Source organism: Erinaceus europaeus, chromosome 13 (assembly GCF_950295315.1).
Source record: "Erinaceus europaeus chromosome 13, mEriEur2.1, whole genome shotgun sequence".
NCBI lineage: Eukaryota > Metazoa > Chordata > Mammalia > Eulipotyphla > Erinaceidae > Erinaceus > Erinaceus europaeus.
The window spans coordinates 86,915,718-86,928,414 of record NC_080174.1 but is presented as its reverse complement, the minus strand read 5'-3'; the positions used below and the strand labels follow the sequence as shown (position 1 = coordinate 86,928,414).

The window sequence follows — 12,697 nt, the reverse complement described above, 5'->3', positions numbered from 1 at the left end:
TTGAGAGAGGAGGGGAAGACAGAGAGGGGGATAGAAAGACAGACACCTGCAGACCTGCTTCACCGCCTGTGAAGCCCCCACTGGGGGCTCGAACCAGGATCCTTATGCTGGTCCTTGCGCTTTGTGCCACGTACACTTAACCCGCTGCGCTATCGCCTGACCCCTAACAAATGACTTTTAAAGATCTTGACTTTTATTCAACAACTCACAAATCATGCAGGAAGTAACCCATCTAGCAGATAGAAAGGGGCTGTACAAAATGAAGACCTTAGGAGCCAGTGGTAGCGCACCTGGCTGAGTGCAAGTGTTATAATGCACAAGGACCCAGGTTCAAGCCCCCAGTCCCCACCTGCAGGAGGAAAGATTTGAAGTAGGTCTGCAGGTATCTGTCTCTATTCTTCTCTTTCTCCCTCTTCCCTCTAGATTTCTGTCTCTATCAAATAAAGACATATATATATGTATATATATATGTATATATATGACTTTAGTAGACAGAAGAGAAATAACAACCATTTATATTGAAACAGGGGTGGGGTGGAGAGGGAGATCGGTAGTGGCAAAGCTACTTGCCTTCTTTTCAGGAGTCTATCAGTAGACTACCTCACTAGTGCTGACCAGGTGAATCTTTTTATCATCATTTTTTTTTTGTATTTAAACCATATTTATTTAGTTCAGCATTTCCCCTGGTCTAAAGAGTACAATAGCAACAACAAAGCAAATCAAAACAAAAAAACTTAGGGCATAACCTAAAAGAAAAAAATAAGGGCAAAGTTCTGTTCAATACAAAATTTTATCTTCATTTCTGGAAGATGTTTCCACGTCCCATTCCATATCCTCTTCCTCTTGCAGCCACTTGGGTTTTCAGAATAGCAGCCTTCCCCCAGCCAGCTCCTGAACCTTGGTTTTTATTCTTCATGCTTTTTAACATGGGTGCGTTTTTCAGCATGTCAGGCAAAATTAGAAAGCGGATCTTGCTGCCATGGATATACACCTGCTCCAGCTGTGCCACACGGCCATCTCTGTATGTGACTGTGATGTTGGACATCTGGCAGTTCATGTTGTCCTCGGCCTCGATGAGCTTCCCCCGGTACACCTCGCCCATATTCGTCTCGCAAGTCACAATGTGGCCCTCAGCCTCATGAAGGACTTTAATCGGCACACCGATAGACATCTTGGCAGGCAGAGAATTCCGCTACCGCCCATTGTATTCCTTTCCGGTGCTGGCGACTCATAAAAACGGGCGAAGAAAGCGAGAAGCGAGCGAATGGTGGCTCCTGCCCTCTTATCATCATTTTTATCATCATTATTTATATATTGGATAGAGACAGTTAGAAATTGAGAGAAAGGGGAAGGGAGAGAGGGAAAGACAGAGAGACACCTGCAGCCCTGCTTCTCCACTTGTGAAGCTTTCCTCCTGCAGGTGGGACTAAGTGAATCTTGACTATCTAGTTCAAGAGTCCATTTCTGGGAGAGCCCAAAACTACAATTAACTCAGGTTAACTGGTTTGATGACATGGACTGAGTGTAAGTGACTCCATTTTGAGTCTGCCGTCTTATTATATTTTTTTTCTATTTATCTGTTCCCTTTTGTCGCCCTTGTTTTATTGTTAGAGTAATTATTATTGATGTCATTGTTATTGGATAGGACAAAGAGAAATGGAGAGAGGAGGGGAAGACAGAGAAGGAGAAGAGAAAGATAGACACCTGCAGACCTGCTTCACCGCCTGTGAAGCGACTCCTCTTCAGGTGGGGAGCCAGGGGCTCTGTTGTTGTGCGTGGGCCGCGGAGAAGAGAGAGAGGAGGTCCGAAGTGAAGAGGAAACACAAATCTTTATTTGCACTGGCACCTCAGAGCTGGGTGCTAGAGAAGCAGGTTGGGCCACGTGGAGGTAGCACAAATGGCCGCCTCACGCAGTAACCTTTCCTGCATCTGAACACCGGAGTGAAGCGCTGGCAAGAGAACGAGGTGCGGAAAAAGAAGGGCTTTTATAGGAGCAGCTTTCAAGAGAATGGGAAGGGGAGGAGTAACCATAGCACTCCAGAATAATAACTCTCGTGAGAATGGGAGGGGGAAGGAGTAACCAAAGTACTCCAAATATCACGGGGATATAAACAATGCCCTGAGGGCACAACATGGCTGAACAGGCACTCCGAGAATGTCCCAACTCTTACGGGAACTAGCAGTAGCCTGAGGGGACAACATGGCAGATGTGACTGCATCTGCACAATTTTCCAGCATCTCCCCCTTTCCTTTTATCTAATGCCCAGGGCAACAGTGTGTAAAGTCTATGAACTACTCAGGGTCAGTCTATGAAAAACCAGCACATGAAGGGAAGGAAGCTGCTATAAAATTGTCTAAAGTGTCCAAAGGGTATACCAGCAAGTCCGATAGAAGTCTCAGTCCAAAGTAGGCAACTAGGAGGAGAAATGGCAGGGGATGAAATGCTGCATGAGGAAGGTCAGCCTCTGGAATTCCGCTTTTCTGTAGATTGTGAGCTGGAACCACCAAAACATGACAGGCAAAGCAGAAGCAGGAAAGGCAGACAGGCAGTAAAAAAGTTCTGTCCTTGGAGTCTGTGTATCAGGTTCTTCAGATCGCATCAGGTGACATCTAGGGTTTCGGGGGGGTGTGCCACTGTAGTCGTGCCATCTAGTGGGTGATGTCAGGGTGTGCAGAGGTCCAGATGTTTTTTTCCGGGATTCCTGTGGAAGAAACACAAACAATCAGCTTCTCGTCATTAGCAGGGCATCTGATTTGAATGCTTTATAGAAAAAGAGGTTTGGTGCCTTAGCCAACTGAGTATTGGGGGATGTATCTTTCCTATTCATTTATTATTATATATTCATGGAGAAAAAGAACTTATCTTTTAACAAAGACTCTAAGGTGTAGGGAAGCGGGAAGTATCTTATCCCTCTTTTTTTTTTTGTATCTTGCCTTTTGTTGCCCTAGTTGTTTTATTGTTGTAATTATATTGTTGTTATTACTAATATTGTGGTCGTTGGATAGAACAGAGAGAAATGGAGAGAGGAGGGGAAGACAGGGGGAGAGAAAGACACCTGTAGACCTGTTTCACCACCCATGAAGTGATTCCCCTGCAGGTGAGGAGCCGGGGGCTCAAACTGGGATCCTCAAGCCAGTTCCTGCACTTAGCACCACCTGCGCTAAACCTGCTGCGCCACCACCCAATTCCCAGGAACTATCTTTTAACATAAACTCTATGGCCATGCCAATAGCAACCTTGAGGGCACATGTGGCTCCCCACATGTCCCCCTGTCTTATATCATATTTTGATGTTTGGCGGACTTTGTTTTGTGGCAGGGTGGACTGTGCCTGTCTTAGGTTGGGGATCAGCCTTCCATCTTACCCGTCATTGGAACACCTGGTCATTTTTGCCCAGTAGTACCAGGTGCCCTGTCTTAGGTTGACTGGATAGCGTTAGTTTCCTCTTACCCATCATTGGCTAGCCAGCCCTCTACAAGGTGGACGTTCTGATGGAGGGGGGCAAATCCTTCACAGCAACTCAATATTCTGCCATGTCCAGCCTATGATAGTGAGTTTGTATAGGTTGCATCTTTATGGCATCAATCTGTTGCCGCAAAAAGGCCATGAGCTTGTTAAGAATTATAGGACCGTGGTCTGGGAGGTGTCACAGTGGATAAGGCGTTAGACTCTCAAGCATGAGGTCCCAAGTTCAATCCCTGGCAGCACATGTAGCAGAAAGATATCTGGTTCTTTCTCTTTCCTCCTCTCTTTCTCACTAATAAATAAATTAAAATGTTGAAAAAAAGAATTATAGGGCCTATTGTGAGCAGAAGAAGTAAAACAAGCTAGGGTCCCACAACTAAGGGTAGACAGGTAAGGAAGGGGGAATGTATCCATTGGTACGAAGAGGTAGGATCATATCTTAAGTCTAAGGGAAGCAGTCAGTGGATGTGATGTCCAGGGGAACAGCCATTTGTCTTTGGGGGTAGTAAAGGATGTCCGTGGCATGGATGATGTTATAAAGGGAAACATCTTTAAATTGTTGGCTGACAAAGGCAGGCCTATGGTGGCAAGACAAGATACACCAGTTAAGTGTACAAGAATATGTGAATGTTGTTAATTCACATAGGTTGGATATGGAGGAACTTGTTACAGTTTAATACCTTACCATATGAACAGATGATTCCTCATATGAAGGCTTGATAGTTGTAATCACTTACTTGTGAAAAACAATAAAACTAGTAACAAGTTAGAGGTTTACTATAATTGACTTTGGACTATAAACAGACTCAGGTTACTTAGAGAGTTGACGCCTGTTAGTGACAATGGTTTTAACATTTAGAGTACTCTGAGCAGATGGGTCATACAAAAAATTTTGGTCATTCAACACACTCACTCACAAAACACAACTGGCCAGTCATAACATAAGACATTCAGGGAAAGGGTAGGAGAGAGGTCTCTGTGAGCCAGATTTTGTAGGTTCTGCCATGTCGTATTACGGGTCCTGGGATGTATCCTGCATCTAGTCCTCTTGTAGTATTTCTTGTTCTTCAGGGATAACAGCGCCATCCTGCGGGTATTGTCAGACATGGCGGGCAGGAACCCAGACAGGTTTAGAGAAATTTTGAGGCAAAATGCATGCGAAACCCCTTCCCATGGTCAATAGGGGTCAGGCCCTTTCCAGATTTTATCGAATGGGTCTCTCCATTTGACCTTAATGGATGGGAGGGTAGATGGTGTTTGCCAGAGAAGAATAATAGGAGGTAAGTCTGAGTTATTGTAAATATTAAAGAGATTTAACGTAGTTAAGGCTTTTGCTAGCTGTATATTCGGGGGGGTACATTCCTCCTTTATCTTTATTTAATTGAGCCTTAAGGGTTTGATGGGCCCTCTCAACAATGCCTTGTCCCTGTGGATTATAGGGAATGCTGTGGTATGAGTAATGTTCCAGAGGGAACAAAAATCTTAAAATTGTTGGCTGGTAAACACAGGTCCATTGTCAGTTTTCAGTTGAAGCCCATCACAGTAAAACAGGAGAGCATAAGGCTTATAAGCTTTTTAGAGCTTTCTCCTCTCTGAGCTGTTGCCCACATAAATTTAGAAAATGTATCAATTGAGACAAACACATATTTTTGTTTGCCAAAGTTTGGTATGTGGGTGACATCAATTTGCCAAATAGCATTAGCTTTTAAGCCTCAGGGGTTGACACCAAGAGTCTGAATAGCAGGTGTTTTTATGATACTTGCACAGGAAGAGCATGTAGCTAGGATATGTTTTAATTGTGGTAACGGAACATCAGGAAATCGAGCTCGAAGGCCTTTAAGATTAACATGGGTTAGGGAATGAAAGTCAGCAGGATCAGAGACAGAGACTAGGAGAGCTCCTGTGGAGGCAAGGCGGTCAGCTGCAGCATTCCCTTCGGACAGGGCACCAGGAAGAGGGCTGTGGGAACGAAGGTGCTGAATATATAGTGGTTGGTTTCGAAAAAGAGAGCATAGAGGCGATTTGAATCAAAAGAGAGGAAAGTGGGTTGTCATCAATTTTCACATAGGAACGAGCAAGCCGTGGAAGTAAGTTAACAGTGTACACACTGTCAGAAAAAAGGTTGAAGGATTCTGGTACAGCTTTTAATGCAAGGAAAACAGCATAAAGTTCTTTGTACTGAGGGGAATTCTCAGGAGCTCAGTAAAGAGAGGTTTAGGGGGTTGTTTGTCCAGGTAATATGTAAGGGTAGCAGCTTCCTTTTTTCCACCATCAGTGAAGACTATAGGAGCAGAAGGAATGGGATCTCAAGAGAAAAGTTTAGGTGCTAGTAGAGGCAAAAGAGGTAAAGAACCTATCAATTTATTGGAAGGAAAATGGTTATCTATTTGTCCTGGAAACCCCAGGAAGCTTATGGCAAATCAGGAATGATGGCGTATAAGCCACTCTGTAAAGGGCAGAATGATTAAATCTGGTTCTTTCCCTAAGACCTGCACAGACCTATTTCTCCCTTGGCGAACCATGAATGCTAATGCGTCTATCTCAGTGAGGAGTCTTGGAGCTCCGCCTACAGGCATGTGAAGCCACTCGAGAACCCCATGGTTCTGCCACAATGCCCCTACTACTGTGGGGGTGGAGTTAAAGATTAGAAGGTTTACTGGAGAGGAGGGGAAGAATCGAACAAGGTGCATGTCCTGGAGGGCCTGGTTAACCCTTTCCAGTGCCAAGGAGGCCTCAGGAGTTAACTTACGTTTTGAGGAGGGCTGTTTGTTTCCTTTTAACAGGTCAAACAGTGGTTGGAGGCAGCTTGTAGGCAGATAGAGATACTGCCTAAGCCAATTTAAATTTCCTAGAAAACTTTGTAAAGAAGCAAGAGTAAGGTTAGAAGGAAAGGTAACATTAGGTTTTAAGGGATGAATTTGCATTAGAGAAATCTCTGAACCTAAAAAAGATATTGGAGGAATTAGCTGTATCTTCTCAGGAGCCACATTAAGGCTCTTTCTTTAATGCAGGAATGAGAAAATCACATAGGGCACAGAGATCTGTATCTGATTTTCCCCATATTAATACGTCGTCCATGTAATGAAAACCATTAAGGCCCTTATGGATGTATGGAAAAAGGGCAGATTTAACAGCCTCTTGACAAATTGTAGGACTATTGGCCATGCCCTGGGGCAGCACTACCCATTCAAATCTATCAGCAGGGCTGGCATTATTAATAGAAGGAACAGAGAAGGCAAAACATTTACAATCTTGCGGATGCAAGGGAATAGAGAAAAAACAATCTTGTATATCAATAGCTATGATTGGAATTCCTGTGGGATTTGCATAAGCAAGAGGCAAACCCCTTTGGGGGGAACCCCAGACCTGCATGGTTTTATTAACTGCATGAGGATCTTGGAGGAGGCTCCATTTTCCTGAGCACTTTTTAATCACAAAGACAGGAATATTCCATGGGCTTCAAGAATGGTGAATGTGTCCCAAGGACAACTGCTCTCGGACGAGCTCTTTTAAAATTTCTAGTTTATCCCTAGGTAAAGGCCACTGTTCCACCCAGACAGGCTCATTAGAAAGCCAGCTTAAGTGGTGTGTTTGGCTACGAACAGTGGCATTTAGTATTGGGGGTGCTGATCTGGTCTCGTGGGAACGAGTGTTACGCTCTGCAGAGGCATCTGTGGATATCCTAACATCAAGACATTCCAGAACATCCCTGCCCAGTAGGTTGGTGCTAATATCAGCTAACAAAGGGCAGAAGTGTCCGGTAGAACCTTCCTGGTCTTCCCACATGAGCGAGTCTCCTGTGAGAAATGATTGGGTCACCCCTCCTACTCCATGTATACTGGGTCCAGGGATAAGTTCCCAATCTTGGGGAACCTCTTCTTGCCTTAAAATCATCTTTGCTGCCCCTGTGTCAATCAAAAATTTAAAAGGAATATTGCCAATCTTTATTGTCATAGAAGGGTGACCCCGTTCAAAAACAGGAGTGGTCCACAAAATCTCAAGCCTCGAATTTTTACCATTCAGGGGCGAACCATCTTTATGAAATTGGGACCAACAATCTCTCTTCCAATGAAACCCTTACGACATCTTGGACAAACAGTACATGGCCTCTGGCTCCCTAACTGAAAGTGGGGTTGCTCTGACTGGAGGCGTGGTCGCTCTAACTGGAGGCGGGGTTTCCCTGACTGGAGACGTGGTCGCAGCTTATCAGGACATTGGTTACGCCAATGTCCTTGGGGACCGCACTGAAAGCAGGCACCGTTGTGATTATGTGGGGTAACTGCATAAACCTGTGTCGTAGTGGGTGCCCCATAATTACCTGATGTAAGTTCCTGTGTCGCTAAAATCCAATTGTCTGGGTGTAGGTGTTTAAGATTAAGGCATGCCTGACAGAAGTGTGGTATCATGCCTTCCCAGACAATAGAGCGCAGGAGTAGTGAGCAGACGTCAGGATTATAAACCTTTCTCTCTAAGCTTGTCTTCACCCTTGAGATGAAGCTCGCTAACAATTCATCAGTGCCTTGGCGAAGAGAGTTAATGGGAACTGACGAATCTACATTGGGTGGGGTCACCCTTTCCCATGCTTGTGTTGCACAGATGCGTACCTGTTCTAAATAACCTGTTGGAAACCTGGCTTCTGCCTGCTGAGCTCCAGATTCATAAGCTCCTTCTCCAAACAAAGCATCAGAATCCCATTCTACCTGTTTGTTACTATTTTCCTGCGACTGTCTAGAGCATCGCGGAAGCATGCCTTCCACTGTAGGTAGAGGGGGTCTGGGAGTGCAGCACAAGCCAGGTCCTTCCAATCCTGTGGCGTGTTAAGATGGTGGTAAAAACTCCTTAAAACAGACTTGGTCCATGGAGCGTGCAGTCCATCCTCCCTGACTGCTTTCCCGATTCTCCGAGCTCTTTAAGAGGAGTATGGCTGCCATGGCTGAGGGTTTTGTTTAGAAGGGGCCACATTTACCAGGAAGGTGTGGATTTGGTCCGATGGCACGGGAGAGGGAGCTACAGAAGTGGAAGGTGCTGTGGAAACTGCTGTAGTGGCCGCAGGGGAAACTGCACGCATATCTACGGGGACGGAGCTCTCGCGGTGGACTGCACATGGTTTAAAGTCCTTAAATGCTGAAAAAATATCCTTTAACTCCCGTACCTCCGCCACTAGGTCTCTGAATAATGACGTATCAGCAGGGGGTGGGGTCAGAGAAGCAGAAGCCTCAGGGGAAGCCAAAACCAGGGCGGTAGGAGGAGGGGCTAGAGAACCGGAATCCTCAGGGGAAGCAGGGAGCGGGGCCAGAGAAGCAAAAGGAACTGAACACGTGTCTGCCACAGAAGGAACCGAATACGTGTCTGCAGAAGGAGCCGAACACGTGTCTACAGGGACAGCGGGTGAAGGGGTCATGGAAGCCACAGAAGGAACTGAGCACATGTCTGCAGGGACAGAAGTTTGGGTGCTGACTGCAAATTGCTTAGGGCGTTTAGGTTGTAAGCACATATCTCTTAACTCTTGTATCTCAGGAGAAGCTGAACCCTGGGCGGCAGGGGGAGGGGTCGGAGAAGGAGCTTCCGAACACGTGTACGTGTCTGTGGGAACGGAAGTTCTGGGTCTATCTGCTGATTGCTGAGGGCGTCTGAGTCTTAAGCACATGTGCTTTAACTCTCGTATCTCAGCCTCAAGGTCACTTATCCTCATGGAAGACCACGTTGTACATATCTTGTAAGAGGCGACCACAGTTATAAAAATCCAAGGGGTAGTGAAAATTAAACCATCTGTGAGAGTGCGAATCTGTCCCAGGGCAGATGGAGATAATAACTGGGACACCTCCTCATAAAACGAAAAAATTCCCATGGTGGAGGGAAACACGGGGCCACAGAGGTGGGCGGATGTCACTTACCTGTGTCTGGGCGGCTTTTGGGGACCTCAGGCCGGGCCACCCAGCGGGACATGGGTGCGGAACATGATGAGCGCCAGATGTTGTTGTGCGCCAGCCACAGAGAAGAGAGAGAGGAGGGGTCCAGAGCGAAGAGGAAACACAAATCTTTATTTGCTCAGGCATCTCAGAGTTGGGTACTAGAGAAGCAGGTTGGGCCACGTGGAGGTAGCACAAATGGCCGCCTCACGCAGTAACCTTTCCTGCGTCTGAACACCAGAGTGAAGAGCTGGCAAGAGAATGAGGTGCGGAAAAAGAAAGGCTTTTATAGTAGTAGCTTTTGCGAGAATTGGAAGGGGGAGGAGTAACCATAGCACTCCAGGATAGGATAATAACTCTCGTGAAAATGGGAGGGGGGAGGAGTAACCAAAGTACTCCAAATATCGTGGGGATATAGACAATGCCCTGAGGGCACAACATGGCTGAACAGGCACTCCGAGAATGTCCCAACTCTCCCGGGAACTAGCAGTAGCCTGAGGGGACAACATGGCAGATGTGACTGCATCGGCACAATTTCCCAGCAGGGCTCGAACCGGGATCCTTATGCTGGTCCTTGCACTTTGCGCTACTTGCACTTAACCCACTGCACTACCGCCTGACTCCCTGCTGTCTTATTTTTAACAGGACTTTCTGCCTTTTGCATTTTTCTAGCTAGTGCTATCCATGGTTATTTTATAGACATGTTTCAATTTTCTATTGCTGCAGAACAAACTGCCCCAGACTTAGTGAGTCAAAATAATAATTGAACATGCAAAAAATAGTTACATGAGCTGACTAAGTTCACCTAGGACATTCTCATTGGGCTCTTTCAACTGACTGCAGTCAGAGTCTACTACAATCAGATCAGGGTTCAGGGGTTCATGGCACGTGACTTGTATAACTGCACATTGTCATACTTAGCAGGCCCTCACACATGATGCAGTGCCTTGATGTTGCTTTCTTGAATCTCTATCAATATTATTATTATCATTAGTGTAATTATTTATTTATTGGATAGAGATAGCCAGAAATTGAGGTGGGGGGATAGAGAGGGAGAGAAACAGAGAGACACCTGCAGCACCACTTAACCACTTGTGAAGCTTTCCCCCAGACAGGTGCAGACCAGGAACTGGGGCCTTGAACTTGGGTCCTTGTGCATTGCAACATGTGTGCTCAATCAGGTGTGCCCCACCCAGCCCCTCTTGAATCTCTCAATACATCTTCCTAGAATTTTCTTTTCTTTAGTATTTATTTATTTATGCCCTTTTGTTGCCCTTGTTGTTTTATTGTTGTTGTTATTGACGTCATCATTGTTGGGTAGGACAGAAAAAATGAAGAGAGGAGGGGAAGACAGGGGGGTGAGAGAAAGACACCTGCTTCACCACCTATGAAGCCAGGGGCTCCAACCGGTAATCTTTGCACTGGTCCTTGCACTTTGGGCCACCTGTGCTTAACTCACTGTGCTACAGCCTAACTCCCTAGAATTTTCATTTGTCACTGGATCCTGCAATTTAGAAAGTCGACAGGTAAGACTGTAGTCACCTGAAGGCTTGTGTAGGCTAGATAGCCAGGGTGACTTAGGCTATTGACTGGGCACTCCACTTAAGAGTCCCTAAGCATGACTTCTCTAAATGACCTGCACTTCTCAGAGACTATCTCAAGAATAAGGGTGGGGAAAACAGCATAATAGTTATGCAAAGGGCAGAGGGTAGGTAGCATAATGGTTTATGCAAACAGACTCTCATGCCTGAGGCTCCAAAGTCCCAAATTCAATTCCCCACCACCACCACCATAAGCCAGAGCTGAACAGTGCTCTGCTTAAAAAAAAAGTTATGCAAAAAGCCTTTCATGCCTGAGGCTCCAGAGTCCCAGGCTCAATCTGGCACACCACCATAAATTAGAGCCGAGCCTTGCTGTTAAAAAATAATCATCAGACACTGAATTTTCTTTACCAACAAGGATTTTTGCAGCCCCTGTGGTCTTATACGATATTTAGAGGGGGAAACATTTTATTAACTAGTAACATTCTCCCCAGTAAGAATGATGTGAAGAAGATCACTGCTAAACTCTGGCTTATGGTGGGGCTCAATCCCCAGCCCATTCCCTTCATTAGAAACTGCTGTAGGGAGAGGACTTCCAGAGGCGGAGCTACAAGCAGCAGATCCCTTTCTCTCCTCTCCTCTCTTCTCCTCTCCTCTCCTCTCCTCTCCTCTCCTCTCCTCTCCCAGATCAACTAGGAATACCAAAGGAGACCACACGGACCGAAACAAGGCAGGACTAGAATGACCACAGGAACCCAGTAAATCACCCGTGAGTACAAACACACATGGCTGGTGACAGAGAGGAGAGAGGGGCCTAAGGAGAGATTAAGTGACTGCTAACAGTTCAACAGTTTATCAGTAGAGACACCACCTCCAGTCTGCTCCACAACAAGGGGACAGCTGAAGGGAGGAAAGGACTCCCCAGAGACTCACCAAGTGCAACTCTGAGTCTCCATTGCCACTACCCTGAGAATCTGGAGCAGCGACAGGGAGGGACACCAGGGGACAGAGATCTAACCAGGAAACTCAGGAGAAGACCTATACCTTGGTGGCATATCTGAGGGGATGGGAAAGTCTCTTTGCATAACCACTGGATTATCTCTGCCACACCCTGCTTTATCTCTTGGTCAGGAGTCAGTGATTAAGCTAAGAAGCCTATTGATAGTTTAAAAGCCATCAGGCTCTCATAACCTACAGGGAAGGGAAAAAAAGAGGCTTTTACACCACTGAGCTCCAACTCAGGGATTGAAACAACTGTTAACTTCCACCATGGTAAACCCTTTAACTTACTTAGACACAAGTCAATCCAGGCAATAGTGATCAATAATTTGAAAAGTACTGATAAAGGGAACTCATAATATAATATATAAAATGGTTAAAACAACAAGAAAAAATATTGGAGAATCGAACCAGGACAAGAGTCCAGCTAAAAGTCCTCCAGAGGGTGAAGCACAAAACAACGAGTTCAACATCCAAACATTAGCTAAGGAAATAATCACAGGAGTGAGTAAAGAATTTGAAAAAATTGTGATCAGAACTGCAGGAACAACAAATGAGAATATGGAATAAAATACTAATAATCTCATGGTTATTAGAGAGCTGAAATCACTGAGCTAAGAAGGCAACTAGCTGAACAAGCTAAAACAGTATCAGAGCAGGGCAACAAAATAGATGAACTCCGGAAAACAGTAGAAGGCAGAGAGACTAGAATAAATGAGGCTGAGGACAGAATTAGCAAGATTGAGGATGAATTAGAGACAACTAAAAAAGAAGTAAGAGATC

The 12,697-nt window shown here is 45.6% G+C and overlaps 1 protein-coding gene across 1 annotated transcript; it reads right to left on the bottom strand.

Annotated features, from left to right (window-relative positions):
• Window positions 1-637: 637 nt before the first annotated feature.
• On the bottom strand, window positions 638-1,276 carry LOC103115832 (small nuclear ribonucleoprotein Sm D3-like). Its single transcript, XM_060205085.1, has one exon. It carries the CDS (start codon window positions 1,169-1,171, stop codon window positions 797-799), a length of 375 nt encoding a protein of 124 aa, XP_060061068.1. The 5' UTR covers window positions 1,172-1,276; the 3' UTR covers window positions 638-796.
• Window positions 1,277-12,697: the final 11,421 nt, after the last annotated feature.